This window comes from Mytilus californianus, unplaced genomic scaffold, assembly GCF_021869535.1.
Source record: "Mytilus californianus isolate M0D057914Y unplaced genomic scaffold, xbMytCali1.0.p SCAF_7, whole genome shotgun sequence".
NCBI classification, from domain to species: domain Eukaryota; kingdom Metazoa; phylum Mollusca; class Bivalvia; order Mytilida; family Mytilidae; genus Mytilus; species Mytilus californianus.
Genome location: NW_026262723.1, coordinates 91,682,059 through 91,705,746, shown reverse-complemented (window position 1 = coordinate 91,705,746; position 23,688 = coordinate 91,682,059). Strand labels below are relative to the sequence as shown.

Sequence of the window (23,688 nt, the reverse complement as noted above, 5' to 3'; positions counted from 1 at the left end):
TTTATAAATTTTACATTTTACATTTCTGAGTTATGGGGTTTTATTCATTAAAAAAGGGGGGATTTTCCAGTTTTCGGACAATAACTCAAAAATGCTGTCAGCAATTCTCATGAAACTTTGGTAAATTGTTTATATCTATTGATGTAAGCTCCCTTTTGATTTTCATAAATTTCTAATATGACATTGAGAATTAATTGAACTTTATTTGTTTATAGTCTGAAAACAGATTTACTAAGTATTGCGCAACAGCACAGTGTATTACACAACAGCAAGAAATAATTCAATTCATATAACCAATTTCAAGTTCTTTGACTAGATTTATTAGAAACCTATAATATGTAAAATATTTAAATACAATCCAAATTCAGACCTGTATCAAGCTTGAATATTGTGTCCATTTTTGCCCCAACTGTTCAGGGTTGGACCTTTGCGGGCGTATCCAGCTGCGCTCAGCGAAGCAGTTTATTAGAGAGAGTTATAAGGCTGTATCAGGCAGGAGTTTTGACTACTGAAGAAATGTCTCCCATATACCAATTAAATACAAATCACTACAGAAAAAAATATTTAATGAACAAATAGATAACAGATCATAGCAGTAGATTATTGCTGTTGTGAGAATGAAATTCACCATAGTAATCCACCACAAATACCTGAGTCAACACAAAGTCATGGCCAACAAAATAAACTGATATATATGCTTTTTTTATGAATAGATCATTATAGGTAACTGTGATACCTGTTGTAATATTAGGTTCATTAAAATTTAAATGTACATGCATAACAAAGTAAACAATTAGCAATGGAAATATGATATGTATCAAGAAACTAATGTGGATAAATGGAAATTAACAAAATTATGCAAGATCGATCGAAATAATTCAGGAAAAAATCTAATCTCATAGATATCTTTTGTTGAAATCAAAGAATAGCGAAATACTAGAAAATTCTTATCTATATCTCAAATTTACAATAAACTAGTGTACTGGTTGATTTGGAAATGACTAATCAATTTTATCACAGGTACTGGAATATTTTAACACTATTAAAGTTTCTAATAAAACCCACATAATACTGCTTTCAATAAAGAAATAAGAACATAATTTAACTGTAAACTTGTATCCTGACAAATCTTAATTCCTTTAAATGTCAGCCCTATCTGTGGCTACACTGGACATCCATTAATTTATTTGCTTGTTAAATTTTCACTTTGATATCATTAATAATGCTTCAAAGTACATCAGGTTGTAAAAATTTTAATAACGGGTACTCATCAGATAAAACTTATGGAAATTCCAAAGATTGATTTTATTATTACACTTTACTTATTGTAAGATGTCCACAGCGCCTGTATCAACAAAACAATAGGTCTACAGATCCAATATCAATGGCAACCCTATTAAATCTTTTCAATCTCCCTTAGTTCAATCTTGTACTGGATTTTAAGAAATTTTTCACTGCATTTTAAAAAAAAAAAATAATTTTTAAACTTCAAAAAATAATCAAATATAAAATCAACAGTTCAACCAAAACAGTTGGATACTCCTCAAGGTGTTCATCCAGTGCCTTTCCCTTGTCTTTAACCTACTAACTCTTTAACATTTCATCTTTTTCAACAACAAAATTATTTAGCAATGCAAAGGTAAATGTTTAATTTTAATGCATGACATGTAATGACACGAATGTATGAAAATATTTGTCAAACCTCAAATTGACTTCAAGCCTTTAGTTTTTCAAAGTAATGTTTAATCTTAATTGACTTCAAATATAAGATTTTCAAATTTCACAAAAATTTTAAGTTTATGATATAAATACATGAAGAAGACTTCTAAACCAAGTCTGAATAGTAATGAAGATTTTGGGCTAATGGTTTGCAACATATGTCAGGTATTATGTGGTGGAATACTCATCTTTCCTGTACAATAGCATCCTAATCAAATATCACAGATAACCGAAAAAAGAGATCATTGAAGATTGAGGACTGAAACATCGGTTTCACATACAAATTTTTTGGTGTCAATCAATTACCAATCACATCTACAAATCATCATCCACACTTGTTTACATCTACAAATCATCATCCACTCTTGTTCACATCTAACAAATCATCATCCACTCTTGTTCACATCTACAAATTATCATCCACTCTTGTTCACATCTTACAAATTATTTTTCATTTTTGTTGCCTTGCATCCAACGAATTATCATCCACTCTTGATCACATCATCTAACAAATTATTTTCAAATCTTTGGTTCACGTCTATTGAATTATCATCCATGCTGGTTCTTGTTCACATCTATTCAAATTACAATCCATGCTGGTTCATGAACACATTAACAAGTTATTTCCCTTTCTGGTTCACTCATTCTATTTTAATGATAAATCTTTCAGTCTTGTTTATGTCTTCCACTCTTCTTCATATAAACAATATTATCTTTTATCAAATGATGTTCCTCATCCATTGTATAACATCAATTAATTTACTTTGATTTCATTCTCTGTTGCTGTAGTTTTGTTTCCTGAAATGGCATGAAATAGTGAATAAAAATTATTTTTGATTGGTCATTTGTCAGTGATGGCAGACCCAACATGAAGATATTATTCACATTTGAGAATTAATTGCAACCCTGCTTAGATTCACATTTGTGAATTGATTGCGACCCTGCTTATATTCACATTTGTGAATTAATTGCAACTCTGCTTATTTTCACATTTGTGAATTAATTGCAACCCTGCTTAGATTCACATTTGTGAATTTATTGAAACCCTGCTTATTTTCACATTTGAGAATTAATTGCAACCCTGCTTAGATTCACATTTTTGAAATAATTGCAACCCTACTTTAATAGAAGGAAAGATGGTACATGGTTCAACTATGCCATCATGTCTATATCTCTTTTTCCCTCATCAATCACATGTAGTATTTTATGAAATTTTGAACTAAGCTTTGTATAGATGATCTATACCCTGACATATACCTATACCATTAATACATGTTTTGCCTGTGAATGTTGCTTTCTTTGTATTAAGTTCCAATCTTCATCTAGGACATTTATACTGCATGATAATTTTTTTAACAAGCTGCTTGACAAATACATGCACTTCCTCATATTACTATACACTTTTTGTACAGAATATTTCTTCACTTTCAGTCAAAATTATCATTGGTGGAAGTTTTATTGTGCTAGGTACTAAGACAATGTATGGAGTTATTCATTGAACATACCCTTTAATAGGTGGCATCACAAACATTATCATTGGTGGAAGTTTTATTGTGCTAGGTACTAAGACAATACATAGAGTTATTCATTGAACATACCCTTTGATAGGTGGCATCACAAACATTATCATTGGTGGAAGTTTTATTGTGCTAGGTACTAAGACAATGTATGGAGTTATTCATTGAACATACCCTTTGATAGGTGGCATCACAAACATTATCATTGGTGGAAGTTTTATTGTGCTAGGTACTAAGACAATACATAGAGTTATTCATTGAACATACCCTTTGATAGGTGGCATCACAAACATTATCATTGGTGGAAGTTTTATTGTGCTAGGTACTAAGACAATGTATGGAGTTATTCATTGAACATACCCTTTGATAGGTGGCATCACAAACATTATCATTGGTGGAAGTTTTATTGTGCTAGGTACTAAGACAATACATGGAGTTATTCATTGAACATACCCTTTGATAGGTGGCATCACAAACATTATCATTGGTGGAAGTTTTATTGTGCTAGGTACTAAGACAATACATGGAGTTATTCATTGAACATACCCTTTGATAGGTGGCATCACAAACATTATCATTGGTGGAAGTTTTATTGTGCTAGGTACTAAGACAATACATGGAGTTATTCATTGAACATACCCTTTGATAGGTGGCATCACAAACATTATCATTGGTGGAAGTTTTATTGTGCTAGGTACTAAGACAATACATGGAGTTATTCATTGAACATACCCTTTGATAGGTGGCATCACAAACATGTGTATTCTGGTGAACTGTCTGAGGAACCTACAAAAGAAAATTTAAATCAAGCTTCATGCTGTGTATGCCACATAAATTTGATGTTAAGTTTCTGGGGCTAGGGGAGGTCTTGGGATACAAAAAAAAGAGGTGCAAGCAAATAATTTTTATTTATTTTCCCCCTGAAATTTGGTGCAGAATATATAGCTTTATATGACAAAATATCAGTACAACTCAAATATGGCTAATTATAGTAGCAGGAGGTAACACTCAATTTATTTCTTTTCAAATGCAAATTTAAAAAAAATATAGGTGTAAGGATGGCAATAAAATTTAACTTGTCATTAAAAAAATGGAGGACTCAATCCAAAGAATTTAAATTTTAATTTAATCCATTCAATAAGTCATCATAAATATGCAGTCAAGAAACAATATAAATGCAAACTTAAAAGGAATACAGATTGAAAACTGCTGTTAACCTGTGGGATTTATAAAAAGTAAAAAAAAATAACCTACATTTATCAGAATTTCACTTTTAGAGTCGTATTTAGGATTGCGTAAGGGTTCATGATATTGAATCTGCTTTTGAAACCTGGACGTATTTATTAATACTTTTCCCAGGTGAAACCAGTCATTTTTCCATTGTATTCAATTTCTATTTGATATAGTCTCGCCACATTCTCCATGCGTCATTTCAAGCAAGTAGCCATTAATCTATTGCATGAGCTTAAACCTTTAAATGCCTACAAACTGTATTGGTTTTGCTCATTGTTGAAGTCCGTTTGGCTACGTGTAGTTGTTTACATTAGAAGTGAAAGTGCTAGAGTAAAAAATAATGCTTAGATAACATCAGTGAAATACCCTTCAAAGGATTTATTTTATTTTTTGAGAAAACGAACTTACTTTAGTTTCGACCATGCTTATATTGTTTAACCCACTCAGATTGTTATGTCAATTTAGCCGATGAGTAGATGTACCATGTACCCGATTAAGATTTTATTCAAGCAAAAATAGTTTGCACCTACCTGGGACTGAACAATCATCATCAGTGGAATCGTTGAGGAATGTTTCGTTACCAGATGGAGGCACCTCCTACAGAAAAGTAAATTGAACCTAAGATTATTCTAGAGAAAACCTTACAACCGAGACGTCTATCAAGTTAAGTCACCCCTCATTAGGAATGTATATTGCATTTAACAATAACTACAGTGAACACTGAGTCGTTTTCAGGGCAGATTGTTTTTTTTTAAATAACAGAAGTGTTTGCTAAGTCTTGCATGATCACCTTTAATTCGTGGAAAATCTTGACGCACACTTTTTGTGAATACGTACGGTTCATTTCGTCTTTTCATTCCGATTATACCATTGCAGCATGTTTGTCGATCCTGGTATAGCTGTTTTAACGGAATATTCATGAAAGATTTTTGCCTATTTATTTATTAAAATCCTACAGGTGGCATAAATATAAAAATAGATGAATGGAAAGAATATGACAGAAATAAGAAAACAATAAAGAATGAAAATCGTTTAAATTCACCAAGGAGCAAGAATTTATTTTGTTTCTGTCCTTTCTAATGAAGCATATTTGAAAATCCACATAAATACTGTTCTATGTATTGTGTTGTGCCTTCACCCCTTGCCAATATAGTTTCGCTGGATTCCCCTTTAGGAGAGCTTTTTGGTTTGAATTCTATATTAAAACTACAAAACGATTGAAAAGACTTGGTTTATTCTAGAATATAGAGAGTAGGAGTGCTGTTATATGATTTGTTGGTTTTATAGTCAGTTGTTCCGTGATTGTATGTAATGGTACATAACCTTATACAAATACATAGGAAATGTGTCAGCAAGTTACACCACTGTAACTCAATCGGCGTGAAAAACAAAAAGAATAAATGTTAAATGTGTCCATGTTTGAAGTCATAATCTTTCCTTTGTAAACCTAGGACTAATCATGTTACCTATTCTAACATCGGACTCGGACTTCTTTTAAACTGAGTTTTACTGTGCGTATTGCTGGGTGTTTGTTTATTCTACATTGGGTAGAGGTATAGGGGAGGGTTGAGATCTCACAAAACATGAATAAACCCGCCGCATTTTTGCGCCTGTCCCAAGTCAGGAACCTCTGGCCTTTGTTAGTCTGGTATGTTTTTTCTTATTTTTGGGTCATTTATATGTTTCGGAGTTTAGTGTGACGTCCATTTTCTCTGAACCAGTATACATTTTTGTTTATGGGCCAGCTAAAGCTGATTTTCTCGCTGCGTTGAAGACCCATTGGTGGCTTTGAGCTGTTTTCTGCTCTTTGGTCGAGTTGTTGTCTCTTTGACACATTCCCCGTTTCCATTCTCAATTTTATGTTACACTACAAATTGGAATTCAGTGGGATTGAGAATCTTCCAAGTACTAATTGGAATCCTATATCTACTTGTAGAAATTGGAATTCTTATTTATACTAATAAACATCTAGTACTTATCAGAATTCTACTATCTGCTATTATAGACAGTGGGATATCCAGATTTGTACTAGGATTTGTACTAAATTTTAGTAGGAGCCACTATATTACTAAACTAATAGCTCGGGTTATTAATATGATTCTGGATTCTACTAGATTTTTTTTTATCAATTATTATTTTCCCTTTTGCAAGTAACTCATGATAGGAAAACAAATAAAAGATAATTAAAATAAAATGCCACTATCAATACTTCATTACATACAAAATCTGGTAAACATCATACTCTGTTGTGAAATTCTTTTATTTATAATAACATTTGATAATACCGTATTTTGCTAAATGGCCTTTTGATGAGCAATCAATTTTTTAGTGTTTGGATGAGTATGTTAAAACATACGAAGGAGCAAAATACAACCACATCAGGAAATTAATAGAACTTGCCAATATTTTATTTATGGCCTTTTGATGAGCAATCAATTTTAACTTTACAACACGAACATATTTTATAACATTTATCCAGGACCCAGACAGAAACAAACTGAAAATTGTCATAGGTTTCTTGTGTTTTTCAAATGCTTGAAATTTGAATACGTTGATTTCTCAAAGTAGAAAGAGATGAATGGAATTGAGTTCAGTAAATTTAACAGAGATTATCAAAGGTCTGTCATCAATACAAAATTCCCTTAAGGCAAAAAAAACCCATTAGGATATAACTAAAGACACCGTGCATTCATTGACACATTTTTGACTTGGGACAGATATAGGAACATGTGGCGATCAACCCTTCCTTCCCATTGCATGCATCCTCGAATTAATAAACGGAAATGACGACTGGCCGAATGTGGCTTTGGAACATAATTCCATCATACATTTGAGAAAACATAAGAATATGAGAAGAGATGTCAACATACCTTAAAATCATTTGAAACGTTGCATGTAGGAATGTTGGTATCTGTAATAAATGATAATGATTGAAAGCGTCTCAATAAATTGCATGTGCAGTTTGATAAAAAAATGTGGACGGCTATTTTGAAATAAATTACACGAGTGTTCAAAATGTAATAAAGGGAAAAAGAGTTGAAATACATGTCATTTATAGTAATTAAATTAATAGTAAAACTTCATTATTTTGTATTAATATTTATGAAATAAGTTGAGCAGTCATTTATTTTCAAAACTAACCTGAATCCATTGCACTTGACCCTGTAAATTCATTACACCCTGAAGTTTGAATCATTATAAACCCACTCATATGGTTGAGCAAAACTCCTCGGTCTATTTCTATATCTAAAAAATGAAAAAAGTATCTAACTGTCGCTTTATATCATTTTTATTTCATTAGAAATACAAGAAAAATATGCACACCAATTTTGTTATAAGAGTTCATCTGACCGTTGAAAAACTAGTAGATCTTACAGTATCGTAAATTTAATTAAAATTTTTTTTTAAAATTACTAATGTAAAAATCATTGGTTTTATTTTTTTTAGCTTATAATTGAATTATTAAATTACATTAAAATCTATACAGACAATTATATGGAATTGCAAGTTTCCGAAGGGTATCATGGATTGTTTGGAGGTCGGTTCTATGATTCAATATGGATTCAAAATTAAATTAAATTGGTGGAACTATATAGTAAATAAGGGTACATCTACAAAATAAACACAGAATGGAAAGTTTTGTCTGGATCATAAATAAACGTATTTGAAAAAACTGTCAAAATAGGTGCAATTTGGGTAGCCTCACGTTAGTTAGCCTTTTCTTCAACTTGTATCCCATTTCAGTTGTATGCTTTTAGAACACAAATGTATCTACAGTATATATATATGTTCTAGCACAATTATGGAATGGTGCATAGAAAAACCGTAATTAAAATCATCAATTGGTTTGCTAAATTTTTTAAATAAAAATGTTCATCCTTTGAAGGTCAAGTGGACATGATTTAGAAATCAGGAGTGAAAACAAAGTATATGCTCACCAAAGTTATCTCCAAATGTTGGTTTGAACGGTAGAGTGATTTCTGTAACTTCAGTGTCTGGACATTCCTTTTTTATACCATCCTAAAAATAGAGGGCAACATTATAGAGTTAAGGAAAACCTGTCTACTTCCACAAGAAAATCTGAATTAAAATCCACTTGGTCTTCTTTGCCTTATTTATTATTCGAAATTTTCAGATTGCACCCATACTGAACAGCAAGGAACCGGCATGCTAACAGAGGAATATTAAACTTCTTATTAAATAAAAAAAAAGAACTATAAATTTGTAACAACTAACATACATGTAAGTAGGGCAAGTCATTTTCAAGAAATAATCTAGGAAAACCAACATACATTGTTATCAACCAATCTCGACAAGCTGGTCATAGTTTTGACTGAATTTCATAAAATACTTTTGTTTTTTTGAAAATATGCGTCTTGGTTACTTGATTTTAAGAAGTCGTATAAAGTTTTCATAAATATAAAACTGACATATATATATACAAACAACAAACAAATATTGGTATAATTTAAAAGAGCTGACAACTTTTTTCCCGAAAAAAAAATAATAACACCAGTTTAGTCATACGTACACCAGTTTTTATTTCGTTCAGAAAACAAAATTGTGTTCATGTCTGATTTTTTTTTTGGCTTCCAGCAAGTCAAATGTAAATTACTCTGACCCTTCAGAATTAACATAGATTCATTTGTAGCTATCTTTAAACATTTATATTTAGGTTACATGTCCATGTTCATGAAGCCTGTAAATTTTAGTAAAGCCTGTAAATTTTAGTAAAGCTTAAATGACTTTCCGAAAATAACCTCAGTATGAAATTCCCATACTGACAAAGGATTGGGTTAAAATTCAGGGGAAATTGACCCTTATCTCCTTTTGAAATGACATTATTATGAAAATCCCATGCAGGCGAAGGATTGGGTTAAAATTTTTGGGAAATTGGCCCCAACCTCTTTTTAAAATGACATTAGTATAAAAATCCTATGCAGGTGAAGGGTCATCTTCAGTCCAGACTGGATCGTAACCCTTGGCTAGCGAAGATGGTGAAGGATTGGGTTAAAATTTTGGGGAAATTCACATCTTTATATTCTATAATTATTGTATAACTTGAACCTAACTGATCTTTTCACATTGTCAACATACCAGAAAAATCTTAAAATCTAGTTGAGATGTAGAATCTGGGAGTGGTAGAATTTGTTCATTGGTTGGTCCTTGGGATGCTACGTGGTGTGGACTGTACTTTAATTTATGTGATTTTGCTTCACTTTTCTCAATACACGTGTACTTGTTACAATTGGAATGTTTAGTAAGATCTCCATCTATCTTGCGTTTCTTTGCATCTCTGGTAATGTTGTATTCAGGAGAGGAGGAGGACACATCATCATCGCTCGTGTATTTCGTTGGTGATGATGTTATAGTACTGTCTGCACTATTTTTAGATGAAATATCGGATTCTGATGACAGTTTTCGTCGTCTGTACAGCCGGCGTCCCTCTAAATTAAACAAAAACGTGAAACTTTTTTATTCACTCTTAATAAAAAAAGAAGAGAACTGTTCATTTATTAATTGCTATAAACATAAAAACTTTAGAAGGCAGACAGAAATTGTCTTCGATTGAAGTTGAAAAGAAAAATATATAGCCCATAACAGCTCAACTCCCTCAGAATCATTTATTTTTAAGATGCTGAACCTGTCTACTACTACAACTAAAATGTTTTAAAAAAAAAAAGGTGACAAGCCGTGTCAGTACCCACCACGTGCTTTCTGTTTGGTATCATCCACAAATTGATACACTCTAGTACATTTACTTTCTCGGTCAGTTTTCCTGGGGATAACTTCTTCGACGTCCGTCAAACTATGTAATGCACATCGAAAATTTGCTTTCCATTTCTTTGGATTCGGCTTTCCTTTTTCAAATCGTCCTGCAATATCAGAACAGTCATTGTGTGCATAACCAACCAAGTTTGTATTTGGGAAACCCAAATGAATGCTAGACAATAAGAGGTCTATTTTTCCATCTCTTTTTCTTTTCATTTAAAATATAAATATAAATGGTTCTATATATAATTATAATATATTATTTAATTTCTAACTAAAGATATGTGCAAATTTGCAATTGCCACAGGATAAACATTCAAATATGGACATCCGAAATAAAACAATTTAATATATTTTTAACATTTCACAATTTTCATTTTTTTGATAAATATATATAAAGACTATGTCATTTTTCGAAAAAATAGTTATTGTCAATTAAACCATTCCAGTTGAAATTATTTTCCTTTTCCCTTTTTCTTGTATCAGTTTTTCCATAATAATACTATATTTTTCCTTCAACATTTACTTTCTTTTGCCAATGAGGCTTACCGTGAAAAATGCATTTTGTGAAGAAGGACTTTCTATAAATTATTTAATTTAAAAAAATCGTTTTATTATATATATATTTATATATATATTTTAATTTTCAATGCTAAATAGAGATAAATACGGAAAATTCTTCAACAAACCGATGCCAGCTGTACAAATCTGAATATCAGGGAATATCTAGACATCGAACATCAGGGAAGAACTAGACATTGAATATCTACATGTCTTTTTTTTTATTTACATATTTACCTCTGAAATAAGGGCCATATCATGGCCTCTACATAATCTTGAAATTGTGCTAAAAATTAGCCCAATTAAAAAAAATGGAATATTTTCTAGGTGTGAATTGTAACTTGACGGAATCTTCTCCTTTTTTTGTGCAGCACCAATTTTTCAATATTTTTAATAAATTCTAAATGTTTCGTCTGGCGACTGCGTATATATATTAATGGAAGAATGGAACCCCCATTTTGCGACTTTTTAATTTCTGATTTAAATGTTAATGACAGAACGTCAGTTTTGAAAATTAACAAATAAAAATAATAATAATAATAATAAAAGTAAAGAAACAAAATGCATCAAAATTTTAACAAGAGTTATCAATTTAAATGTAGACATCATAGAAAGAGGTCCCAAATTCTCGCGAGAAATAGATGGTCGACAAAAAATGAAACTTTGAATTGAACAAAAGAGTAAAATGAAGATTTGAACAATTCACTGGGGCTTAATTTCACCGCTACTATTAGTTGGATAGACCAACCTACTATGGGAAGTACAGGCCTGAATAGACCAACCTTCTACGGGAAGCACATGCCTGTGTTTTTGGTGCACATCAGTCTTTGTTTTTAATCTGTAATGCTAGATTGAAAAAGCGTTCCTTTGTTAACTTTGTTACCCTGCTATTTTCTTTGCTATCATAATGACAATGATATCTTCAAAATCACACAAATCAGTCTATTGTACTACAGGGATTGCTCAGTCAATTTTCCCAGACTAAGAATTTAGTAGTACTGATTTTACAGAAAATTATCAGATTTATTTAGACTGGCTCTTCGATTCTTAATCGGAAAATAAAGTTAGTTATCAACAAACATTAGGGTAATTCAAATTAAAAACAGACAATCTGGTTAAAATACAGGTCCTTTGTCCACGCTTTGCAGATTGAAAAAAATACAAATAATGGCTCATGGTTAGATGTAGTAAAAAGTTACGTTGAAGAAAGATTTTAAAATAGCATTATTCTTAAAAACAAAATACATTTAATAGACTATTAATTTTATTTTTGTTTTTAAGAAAAACGCTATATTTAAAATAAGACGGAAATTTACAACCCAATTTATGAAAAATACAAAAATCACAACTTATAATATATAAATGAATATCTGATAATTATCTGGAAAAATATTTGGCATTTATAAACAAGACAGTGTTGTTTTCAAACTTAGACATGTTAGACAAAAGTTAAAAATCGCACTTACCGGTAAATGTTTTGAACTTTAAATTATGTTTTGAATTTTTAAATTCATTGTTTCAAATGGACAAACTTGAAAGGATTTTGTTGGCATTACATTTGATTAAATCAAAACCTTGAAGGCACCAACAGGAAAACATCATTCGGATGACCCGATAATACATTCTAAAATGGAAAGAACACCTAAGTCATTTCCTCTTTTTATATTTTTTTCTTTCTCGTGATCACGTAAAATCGGAATAATAAAATACATATCTTGATTTTTGTGCTTAAAACTTCTATCCTTGACAATATAAAAAAAAAAAAATTAAATCCTTTTTTTTTATTTCAAAATTTGTGATTGACCAGTCAAAATATATATTGTTTATGGTTTTGTGCTTAAAATCTCGACCTTTCTTTTCTTGTAGGGAGATTAGGGAGAACAACCATATTTAACTTCAAAAGGGGCCGGGGAGTATGTTTTTTCATATTGGTTTGAATTTTTTTCAACAATTGGCATGTTTTTTTTCTTTTTTTTTTCAACTACGATCAAACCCAGTTATTTTTTTTCTTACCAGTCAAAACTGAATATTTTATTTATGCTCAGAAAGTAAGAGAGCGTGTTTTCCTATGAAATAACGTCCTCTATCCTCTACCCCCCCCCCCCCCAAAAAAAAAAAAAAAAAAAAAAAAAAAAAAAAAAAAAAAAAACACCACATGAATGCGCCACCAAAGACAACCTTACGTTCAAAATAAAGCAAGTCAGATATGTAAATATTGTCTCGTATATTTTCTCGTAAAGCTTGGGATTGTTCAAGCAATTCTTGAACTCAATTTCTGTTGTTGTTTGTAAAAATAATCACCCCCTTTTTTATGTTAAATGGTTGTTCCCTAAGTTAGGACTTATGAGGTTATCGTCTTTCAATAAAGATTAACTATTTATTTCTATTGATGTATTTCATAATTTTTATGAGAAAATTTTGACAAAGGAAAACTTCAGACTCCCCTTTTATGGTAAACTTTCTCAGAACTCTTTTATGGTAAATGGTAAATACTAGACGTCAAAAATGTTCATGTCTTTTTTGTTGTTTTTGTCGTTGGATGGCTGTCTCATTGACGTATATCCACATCTATTCTTATTCAAACATACAGAAAACTTTTGATATATATCGAGTTCTATAATCAAAGCATGTACGAGAAAAAATGTCATACCTGTGTGTTTAGCCCATCTCTCAAACAAGTCTGCATCCTTAGTTTGATTCCAGCCATGTCTAGATCCATGTCTCCATGGTATTTCAAATATTTTCATTTTCTGGTCGGTCCATTTTAGACCCTCAACAGATCTATTGTTAAGGAGGTTTTCGAGCCATGGTCTCATTCGCTGTCGTTCAACGGGTCTAATGGGTCGTGAGGACATTTCAATCGTGTTGTCGTGTGTACATGCACCGCACATGTGGGGAAATATTTGTATCTACGTTGATAAATATATCTGTGATCACACAATGATAGGAAGGAGTTTATCGTTTAGAATTTTCAGTCAATAAACATATAGAAAATTAATTTTCTGTAATACAAACTAACACTTTACAAAAACAGAAGCTCATTTTTATAAAAGGAGTCTGATTTCCGGTAAATTACATTTGATTTCTTGAAAATCTATCTGGCTAAGACAGATAACTATGCAATTTGACCTGACGTAACTCATGCATAATTAACATGTTAAATATTACATACGTATACATAGAATGACACGTGAGATAAGTTTAAAGCAAAGTCAATAAATATACCTTTGACATTATTATATTTTCTGAACATGCAGAAATATAATAGGAAACGCTGAATTGTTTTGTTTTGGTATATTCAATGTCAATGTTGATCGATATTATAAAACGCATGTAAGCTGGGACTTTTATATTAACTATTCAGATGTAAGGAAGTGTATTTTATGTTTAAATATACAAGTGCAACTCATTTGTTATTGTATTATATAAAAGTAGGTAAAAGTTTTTCTCGTCGTCGAGCTCTTTATTCACAATTAATAAGAGTTTTACTTGATGCTTAGAATCAAAACTAAATGTATATTGATTTATTGACAAACTTTTGTCTTTGTGTTAAGCAAATAGATTGGTTCGGTTTTTTCCTTGCACATGCATGGAATTTTTTTTCAACAAGCTTTAAACCGACACCTGGAGAGGTTCTGCAACTAACCTTGATCTCCTAAAATACACATGCAATGGATAATTTTTTTTCAACAAGCTTAAAACCGACACCTGGAGAGGTTCTGCAACTAACCCTGAGCTCCTAAAAGTTGCAATGCAATAGCAGTATAGAAACCAATATACAAATCAGTCCTGTTCGGATTAGGGATAGTTATTTGTGCCATTTGATAGTACAATTTGCATTATTCTGGAGTTTTTAGACAGTTTTCAGCGATTTTCTCGTTCTCGTTCGTCTTTTTCCCTTTGGTTTAGGTGAAGAAAAAAAAATTATATTTTACTTTTAAAGTTGCCACGGAAATTTGAAAAGGTAGTAAACAAGGTATGTGTCTATAAAATCTGTGAATTTTGTTGTACAAAACCTAAGTGTCCTACTTTACATCTCGTACAATCACTTACTTAAATTAAGCGATAGTTTCCGTCTCACCAGACGGTTCAACGGACACCGATTGTTTTATCAATGTTAAGGAAGGATATATATATATATATATAATAATATGCAGATGAGGGTAGTTATTTTTGTTTCGTTAATTTATTTACTTATCTTGTTTTGCAGATTGAAGAACGAGTAAGGGTTCCAATTTGAAGACAACAATTATTATCAGTTGCCAGAGCTCAAAAATAATAACCCCTCCCTCATAAAAAATAAATGCAATTGAAATACTGCTTTAAATATATGATATCGAAATCCATTCTACCGAAAATAAAAAAGAAGGTGCATGCTGCAGTTTGTACTTGATAACTGATTAGAGTTATCATGCAAATCCTTGGTTCATCAGGAACTGCGAATGAAACATCACCCTATACACAAACTGCGAATGAGATATCACCCTACAAAGTAAAACTGACAAACTTCGAATGAGATATCACCCTACAAAGTAAAACTGACAAACTTCGAATGAGATATCACCCTACAAAGTAAAACTGACAAACTGCGAATGAGATATCATCCTTTTAATGGTTTATTTTTTTAATCCATTTTCTTGAGGAGTTGCGCCGGAGCACAAGTCCTTATTTGTTATGGAATATTCCAAATAAATGTGTTCAATATATTGCAGGTGCATGTTACGCCATCAAAAGGTGGGAGATTCATTATTTCATTTAAAATTTCATCCACTGATTTAGAAGGAATTCTTCGTTGATGGCAGATGCCGAACGAATGTCCTACTGGAGTATATACCAGTGTTTGAATAATCTTCCATTTTTTTAAGAGGGAGTTTTCTCCTTTTGAAAACTACAATTCTGAAGTCTTTTTTTCACATAAATGCAGGCTTCTGATGGTTTTTGCTGCTAGTAGGACACAACGTCACTATCTTAAAAATGCTCATTAGGTAATAAGAGTTAGAACCCCTTTCTCCATAGGTATCTGACTTAAAAGTTCTATTATGGTTTCATTTTTTAACAGTAAACTGACAACACCATCGAAAAAAGGAAACAAGGTACCATAACTAATATTACTTTAAATTCCTTTCTCAAATGTTTATGCTCTAATCATCCAATGCTTATTAATTTTTGAACTGTTTGTTATCAAAATGATTGTCCTTGTGGAATGTGTGTATGTGTTAATGTATATATCATTTAATGGTAGATACATACGAGTTTGATATCTGTACATTACAATTTGCATTTTTGGCAATTGTAAGAAATGAAAATCAAATATTTTCTTTAATAATTTTATTGATACAACATTTTACTACACTTTTGCACCACGAATGATAAAGGTCCATTGTCTGGTCTAATCATCGTACTATGATACATGAAGTGCTGGTCCTTTTATGACTAGTCAGAATGAAATATTCACACATTGCACAAGTTTATATGACGATTATGAATAATGAATATACTATTGTCATCATCACACACTATCCAATTCACATGAATTAAAAACTGAAGAGAATTATAGATCATCCAATGGCTGTCCTCCTCCGTGCGCCGCTGTCATATCTCCTATCCAACACGTTGTTTTGTGACTGCGTGCCCGAAGGAAAGATGAATTCAAACTCTCAAATTTAAGGTAACTTAGTATGACAAGGTGAAAAGTCATATCATTGAATTGCAATGTTTATCACAGTGTTCCTTTGACAGAAGTCTATCCTATGATGGCACGCCTTACATGTAACATTTGATTGTCTACGATATCAAAGTTAAAGACATCAATGCTCATATCAATGAAAGATCCAGACTTGTGTAACCCTGAAAATATAAAAGACTGTGTAAGTGTATACATAACACAATGAGAAATGGCTTACTGCTACATTTGAATAAACATTACCCATTATAGCTGGAGAATTTTCTTTATTCTTATCATCAAGTTTTCCTTTTGGTATATTCATTTGTTGCAATGGATATAAATTTCAACAAATAGACCCATACATTACATAAATTGTCTCCTCGACAGTTCCAAGCTTTTCCTTCTTTCACATACCACTGCTATTCTGCTTTCTTCGCTTTAATCAAACACTCGACGAATTATCCTATATATCTCCACAGTGACTCTTGACGTTTCAGCTTTCTCCCAAACCCTCCATCATGCTGCTTAAACTCAAATTTCATTTAGGCCCTTTTTAGCCCCCCTCCCCTTTTCCCTCAATCATGAATCCCCTTTACATAACATTAAGTAAGTGTAAATAAACTTACCATATCTCCACCACATATGATTTGTTGTGTGACAACGTTTTCTGTTTCATTTATGACACAACCATCTAACATATCCTGTTCCATGTCCTCTCCTACAATATAAACATCTCAAAACTTAACAGCGTTCTGTATTCAGATGTTATTTGAACAATCTGTCAAAATTTGGTACTTTTTCATATTTTTTGGCAAATTAAGAGATAAAATATTTAACTATACAGGAAGAAGACCCAAATTTTTTTAACCAATACTGACATAGATATCTTTGAAGAAAACTTGCAGTTAATGTCAAGGTGAAGCTACACGACTGAGAGATATGAAAATGACTCAACAACAGAGATGAACCTGAACCCTGCTATTATATGAAGTCCTGGATCCTCTTTTTAACCCTTTTATCGACAGATTTAAATGACAAGATTGTAACCTGCACGACCGCGGATATCAAGGATACTTTGAATTCATATAATCATAAAAGTACTTCGACATCAATGATTGATATGGTGTGGTGGTGGCGAACGAATTATGGTCATAGGTTTAGCATGTCTAAAATCATGCAACCGAAGAACTCCCGGGTTCGTTTTAACATGGAAGTAATATAATACTTGCATGGTTTTAAGTATAATAAGATCTTATATATATATATTATATAATTATAAGAGTATTTGTGATGTGCGCCACTGAGACAAAATGTTTACTTTACTTACCAATGGTAACATCAGCTGCCACAGATGACCAAATATCAATTGGTTCATCTTTAATCTCAACAATCTCTCTGGCTCCTGGACTTTCTACGTTCAAAATTAACTGAAAATATAGAAAGAAATATAGTGGTCTATACGGTCCTTGACAAAAGCTTTTTAAATTAAAATAATATACTACATTAAGTATTATTATTTGGCTTTATCATTAACATTTCTGCAGAAGAAGCTTAAAAAACACGTTTTTAATTCCGGAAATTGTAAATACAATCCCAAAGCATGCAAACAAAATTAAGTAATGGCATGTAATGAAAAATACCTCAACTAATTCTTCTTCAGTCATATCACTCTCTGTACTACAATTGTCATCATCTGAAATTCAAAGAAAATTCACTTTATTTTATATTGTAACAGTTTTGTAGTAATCATTGAGACTTCGTCAGAATAAAATTTCTCAACAATTTCAAAAGATTATATTGCGACTTTGGTATGTGGAGATAATCCTTGGCAATCACGTATATAAAGAAGCTTCACACTTTTTTCTGCTTTTCTTAGTTTAATCCCAAGAAATTTGAATATTAAAGTAAGGAAATTTGTGCTTCGGGTCATATTTCAAAATTGACGATATTCTTACCTCTTTGTGTATTATAAATAGCCACAGTGTTGTCTGGTAATGCAATGTATTGTTGGTTATAGTTTAAATTATGGCACTTATTTTCAGACTTGAAAATGGATAAATCTGAAAAAGAAAAAAAAAGAAAAATTACATTTTAATGACAACTTAACAAACTAGCAATGTCACATGAATAGGAATATTGTTTTTTCAGCCTTTGTTCTGGTAACCCACGGTTTCTTAATCGATTTTTATATATCCTTTAGATAATATCAAGTGTTCGTTACACGAAGGACAACATAAAACTTCAGACTTAACGATTACATAAGTTTTAAAAAATACATGAACTGATAATTATCTGTTTTCATGGAGTCTAATTTCCTCTAATCATATGTAATATACACATTTCTACCGTTCTAGGATCAGTGAACACAAACATTTACACTTCACCAGAAATCAAAACGAGTTAAGATTACGATGGTGTCAGTTGTTTTTCATTGAAAAGTTAATGTGGAAAGACGGAAATTACGTACCAGATTCTCCACAAATCTTCTCAAACACTGGAAGTTCATTGCTATCTGTTGAAAAGCGACAATACCGTTCAGATATCAACTCGGGCTCAGAACCAGATGTTGACACTTCATCTGAATCCCGTCGTCTTGGTGATGGGCACTAGAAATAAAAATACCATATATTTATAAGTAACAAATATCTCTTTAGAATTTTATGAATGGAAATTTTTTTTATGACTAGTGTTGGTTCTTTTAAGCAAATAAATCGGAATATTGTGTCCAAGCAAAAAGATGCTTCTCTTATTATTATGGACTTTTACTTGAAATATTTACAATTCTGACATTTTGGACTTAAATTCATTATGTTTAATTATTTATTTTATATTTTAGTTTCTATTTACATTTCTTATCCATAACTTTTGATCAACATGTCAGAATTGTAAATTTCAAGTAGAAGTCCAAAATAATAAGAGAAGCATCTTTTTGCTTGGTCACAATATAGTCGAAGCTAAATGTCAAATCAATGCTATAAAGACCGAACAATTCATTTCAATAAAGACATTTTCCTATCCTTATTTAATAGAAGCACGTTAGCAATACAAAGACTTTACATACCTCATCTGAATCCTCCGACATGTCCTCGTCGTCCTCCGACTCACTGTCGTTTAAAAAACGACGACATGGTTTATCCTGCAGACGTTTGGATGCTCGTTTCGGTGAACATACAGTTTCTGTAATCAAAATGTACAATTATCAGTAATTACAATTCATGACAATTTTGGGAAATTTAACATATATAAATGGCTACTGCATTTGTAAAGGGTGTTTAATTCAGTGGCAAAATGCTAAAACAGTGTGAACAATAGAAAATAAGGCAATATATGTCGTTAGATTTAAAGTGATGAACTAACAATTAATTAAAAATATATTTGTAACCATAATTACCTCTACAATTACTGTTTTGTCTCCTTTTTGATTTCATTTTCTTTTCGTCCAGAAATTTGTAAATTTTAAACGCATTGTTTCCCTTTCTCAGACCCCTATCTTTCAATTCCTCGACATCAGGAAGGCTGTTCAAAGCACAACGGAAATTTGCTTTCCATCTTTTAGGATCTGCTTCGTCGCCGTCCATGAATTTCCCTAAAAAACGAGTAAAAAAACATTTTCTTTCTGAAGTAGAATTTAAAACAAATATTCGACCATTTAGTTATAAATACATGTAACGAGTTACTCTTCCATTTCACTATTGTAATTTTTTGAATTGGAGTTACTGTTTTCCTGTATTACTTCAAATTGTATGTAGACCAAGTAAACATTTTCTAATTATGGTTAATATTGTCTATGAAATACAAAGAATAAGCAACTGCACATCATAAGAACTGTCTGCAATTAACCTGACCAGATTTTATGGTAAATATTTTTAAAACCCACGCAGTAATCGTATCTAAATACTATAGGTCTGGTCAGCATTTGAAATTGACTGTTTGTGTTATGGAAGGAAGGAAATCACGTCCAGCAATCAGTTATGTATAAAATGCAATATTATGACTCTGCAAATGCAGTGACATGATAGAAATAACAGAAATAATACCTGTATGTCTTGCCCAACGTTCAAACAAATCAGCGTCATCCCGTGGGTTCCAGCCTTGTCTAGCTGCATGCCTCCAGGCAATCCTGAATGTAGCCTCTCTTTTCGACTCCCACTTGATACTTAGGACGTCCTCATTCATTAATAAGTTATACAACCAAGGCCGCATTTTCTGTCGTTCAATTGGCCTGATAGGCTTCCGTCCAGCACCGACTGAATGCCGACTGCTTCCTTTGTGACTCTTCTTCATTGTTGTGTTTTGATTTAAACTGAAATGTAAAATTAAATTTAAAGACGAGCTTCTATAATTTCAACTATTTACCAATAAAGTAAAACTGTGCATATTTGCCAAAAACTTAAGTATTATAGTTATTTCTACCAATTATATATTTTATAAATAAAGAAACTCAATGACATTAAACTGTTATTTAAAATGCATTTCTTTAATGAAAAATAGTCTGTAAAAAAAACTGGTTTGTGCATAGTTGTGTGTTGAATATATGTAGTGCGATGCGTTAATCCTCTCACCCCATCCCCACCCCTAAGTTGATTTTTATGTATTTTATGTATGCTTTGCAATACATGATATAAACATAGATTTCAGATTATGTATTCGTTGACAATATTAAGCACGCATAATAAAAAAATTTACCTGCTTATTAAACTTCCAGTACTTAACCAGGAAGTTTTTACCGACCAAAGTCGGCCTTGATAACAATAAAATCTATAAATTTAAAAGGCTGGCTTCTTGCCAGTTTACATTTGTGTTTGTAAAGATATAAAATGCTTAGTCAATAAAATATATCGGCTAGAACAGATCAGATGACAGTATTGTCAAATCACCAGCATAGCCTAAATAGGTTTAAGCTTCCAAGTATCGCGATAGTTGAGACGTAAAAAACATATCAGTAATATATAATTATAATCACGCGTTTAAAGCCCACCATATTTTACAAAACAAAATTGTTGAAATAAAGGATAAATGCCTCCATGAATTTTCTGTTTTTTTCTGAAACAACCTAATATGAATATTGCGATAACAACATTCGAAAGCTCATTCGGATGTTTTTTTATCTATTTATTTTTTGTTCTTAAATTGCCATTGGTAGGCATTGCCGGGTATAAATCAACATATAAACAAAGGTATATACTATTATGTTAATGTTTTACTCCTGACCGAATTTTTGGAGAGATGGATGTAGTACGTGCTAGATTATCAAGTCATATTATAAAGGTTATATGAACAGATGTTATAGAGGGCATTTATACCACGTATAAAGCTTAATTTAATTATTTCAGAGAGCGTGCGAAGATTTTTTTTCTGACAAAATAATTTAAAAAAATACACTTCAGCAATGCTAGAATGTTTCTTCAAAAAACACAAACAAAATTTAAAAGGTTCTTTTCCTATTTCAAACCGAGTTAAAGTTTCTTCGTGGAATGCCTCGACCAGTCAGACCTATAGTCACTGCATGGACCTTGTACATGTAGGCTAGCACACTTCAATGTATACAGTTCGAGCGAGTGACTGAAAAAATCTACAAACTGAAAGCAAAACTGAATCGGTGTTTTCCCATCTCTAGATGGGGATTTTTTTCTGTATGCCAAAGTTTGCCATGCTTACTATTTAGTAGGCTTGCATGTTGAATACTTAAATAACCAGTATGCAAAAACAAATAAAACAAAGAAATTTCAGAGCTAATGAATGAAATATCTTACCTTATGCTAAGACGATTCTATTGAAAATGTAAACTCGATGCTTGAAACGAGACTAAATATATATGAAAAAGATCATGTGACCTTCTTTAAGTCTATTCCGAGAATTTACATTGGGAAAACACAGTTTATTAATAGATCTAAATTTACAATTCATCTTTAAATAGAACTGATGGTTTTCTGAATTCCATTTTAAGTCTAAAAATAAATGCTACGCCATCGGTATAAATAGGCAAATGAATTTCCCAATGATTGCAGCATCTGGTTGGGCAGGAGCATATACTGTCGTCGATTCAGTCAACTTATGTCATTTTGTTTTGTTTCATCTTTAGTTATTTATTTTTTATAAATATACTGTGTAGGAATTTTGGCGGATAATTTTACTGATAGTTGCATCAGGTTATTTTTGTACTCATTTTATTAAAACCAACATTTTTCTTTAATTGAACTTGAAAAGTCTTTAAATTGTCTTAAACAACTACTTGATCAATAGGCGTTTTCTGGGAAGAGGTCCCCGGAGGACTCAAATGTCCCAGGTGTTTATTTAAAAAGGACTGCATGCATTCTGTGATATTTGTACATGTATGGCGTCTGTATTTCCCAGTACTGCAGTAGTCAGCACGTCTGTGTTGACATGAATTATTGATTGATATCGTCATAATTATAAATTAACTGTTTACAAAACTTTGAATATTCGAAATTTTAAGGTTTTTCCATCTCAAGAATAGATTGCCGTAGCTGTATTTGGCACTGAAACTATTAGGAATTTGTGGTCCCGGCTTAGTGCTCTTCAACTTAATACTTTATTTGGCCCTTTTAACTTTTTTTTTATTCTAACGTCACTGATGAGTCTTTTGTAGTCTGGCATACACAATTTCAATCCTGGTATCTATGATGAGTTTATTTCACGTTTTGTGTGGTCTGTTGCCTGCATGCATATAACGTAATACTACCCAGAGGCGGATTTAGGGGGGTAGGGTGCCCGCCCGCCCCTTCCCCCTCATGGAGCTACATTTATGGTTAATGCAGACTTTTTACCTGTTCCACTGGAAACTTTGTCTAGTTTGGGGCCGTGGGCCCTCCCTTTTCAAAATCCTGGACCGGCATCTGCTACCTTTCAACAAAAAACCTTAATTTACACATAATTCTCAACTTCAAATCGATAGAATCAAATCAGATTGATTTTATAATTTTAATAAACACGTCAAAATAATTATGACGTCTTGGAAGGCTATATTTTGATTTTTCCTTTGAATTATTAATCTATTTATTTTTGTTTTGTTTCATGAAATTAATCACAAATTCATTATTTTTTAGATGCAAAAGAAATTTAGAATCATGAATATCAATTATAGCAAATATTATTTATTCATTAAAAAAGGGGGATTTTCTAGTTTTCGGACAATAACTCAAATATTCTTTGAGCAGTTTTCATGAAACTTTGGTGAATTGTTTATATCTATTGACGTAA

General features: G+C 31.7%; 2 protein-coding genes across 3 annotated transcripts; both read right to left on the bottom strand.

Annotated features, from left to right (window-relative positions):
• Positions 1–549: 549 nt before the first annotated feature.
• LOC127708700 (interferon regulatory factor 1-like) lies at positions 550–13,958 on the bottom strand. 2 transcript variants are annotated; one of them, XR_007985350.1, is made up of 9 exons: positions 13,453–13,958; positions 10,178–10,345; positions 9,567–9,916; positions 8,408–8,489; positions 7,611–7,715; positions 7,340–7,380; positions 5,000–5,066; positions 3,876–4,022; positions 550–2,517 (listed from the first exon to the last, which is right to left on the bottom strand). XR_007985350.1 is itself a non-coding variant. In XM_052213818.1 (9 exons), exons 1-8 carry the CDS (start codon positions 13,691–13,693, stop codon positions 3,985–3,987), a joined length of 1,092 nt encoding a protein of 363 aa, XP_052069778.1. In that variant the 5' UTR covers positions 13,694–13,945; the 3' UTR covers positions 550–2,517; positions 3,969–3,984. The 2 variants fall into 2 exon arrangements, 1 of the variants encoding a protein (XP_052069778.1); XM_052213818.1 differs by having other exon boundaries at positions 3,969–4,022; positions 13,453–13,945.
• Positions 13,959–16,115: 2,157 nt separating this feature from the next.
• LOC127708702 (interferon regulatory factor 2-like) lies at positions 16,116–22,329 on the bottom strand. The gene is made up of 10 exons (XM_052213821.1): positions 22,221–22,329; positions 20,505–20,770; positions 19,859–20,053; positions 19,529–19,644; positions 18,935–19,073; positions 18,423–18,527; positions 18,108–18,160; positions 17,795–17,894; positions 17,094–17,185; positions 16,116–16,649 (listed from the first exon to the last, which is right to left on the bottom strand). The coding sequence occupies exons 2-10, from the start codon at positions 20,749–20,751 to the stop codon at positions 16,617–16,619; spliced, it is 1,080 nt and encodes a 359-aa protein (XP_052069781.1). The 5' UTR covers positions 20,752–20,770; positions 22,221–22,329; the 3' UTR covers positions 16,116–16,616.
• Between the last annotated feature and the right edge of the window lie 1,359 nt (positions 22,330–23,688).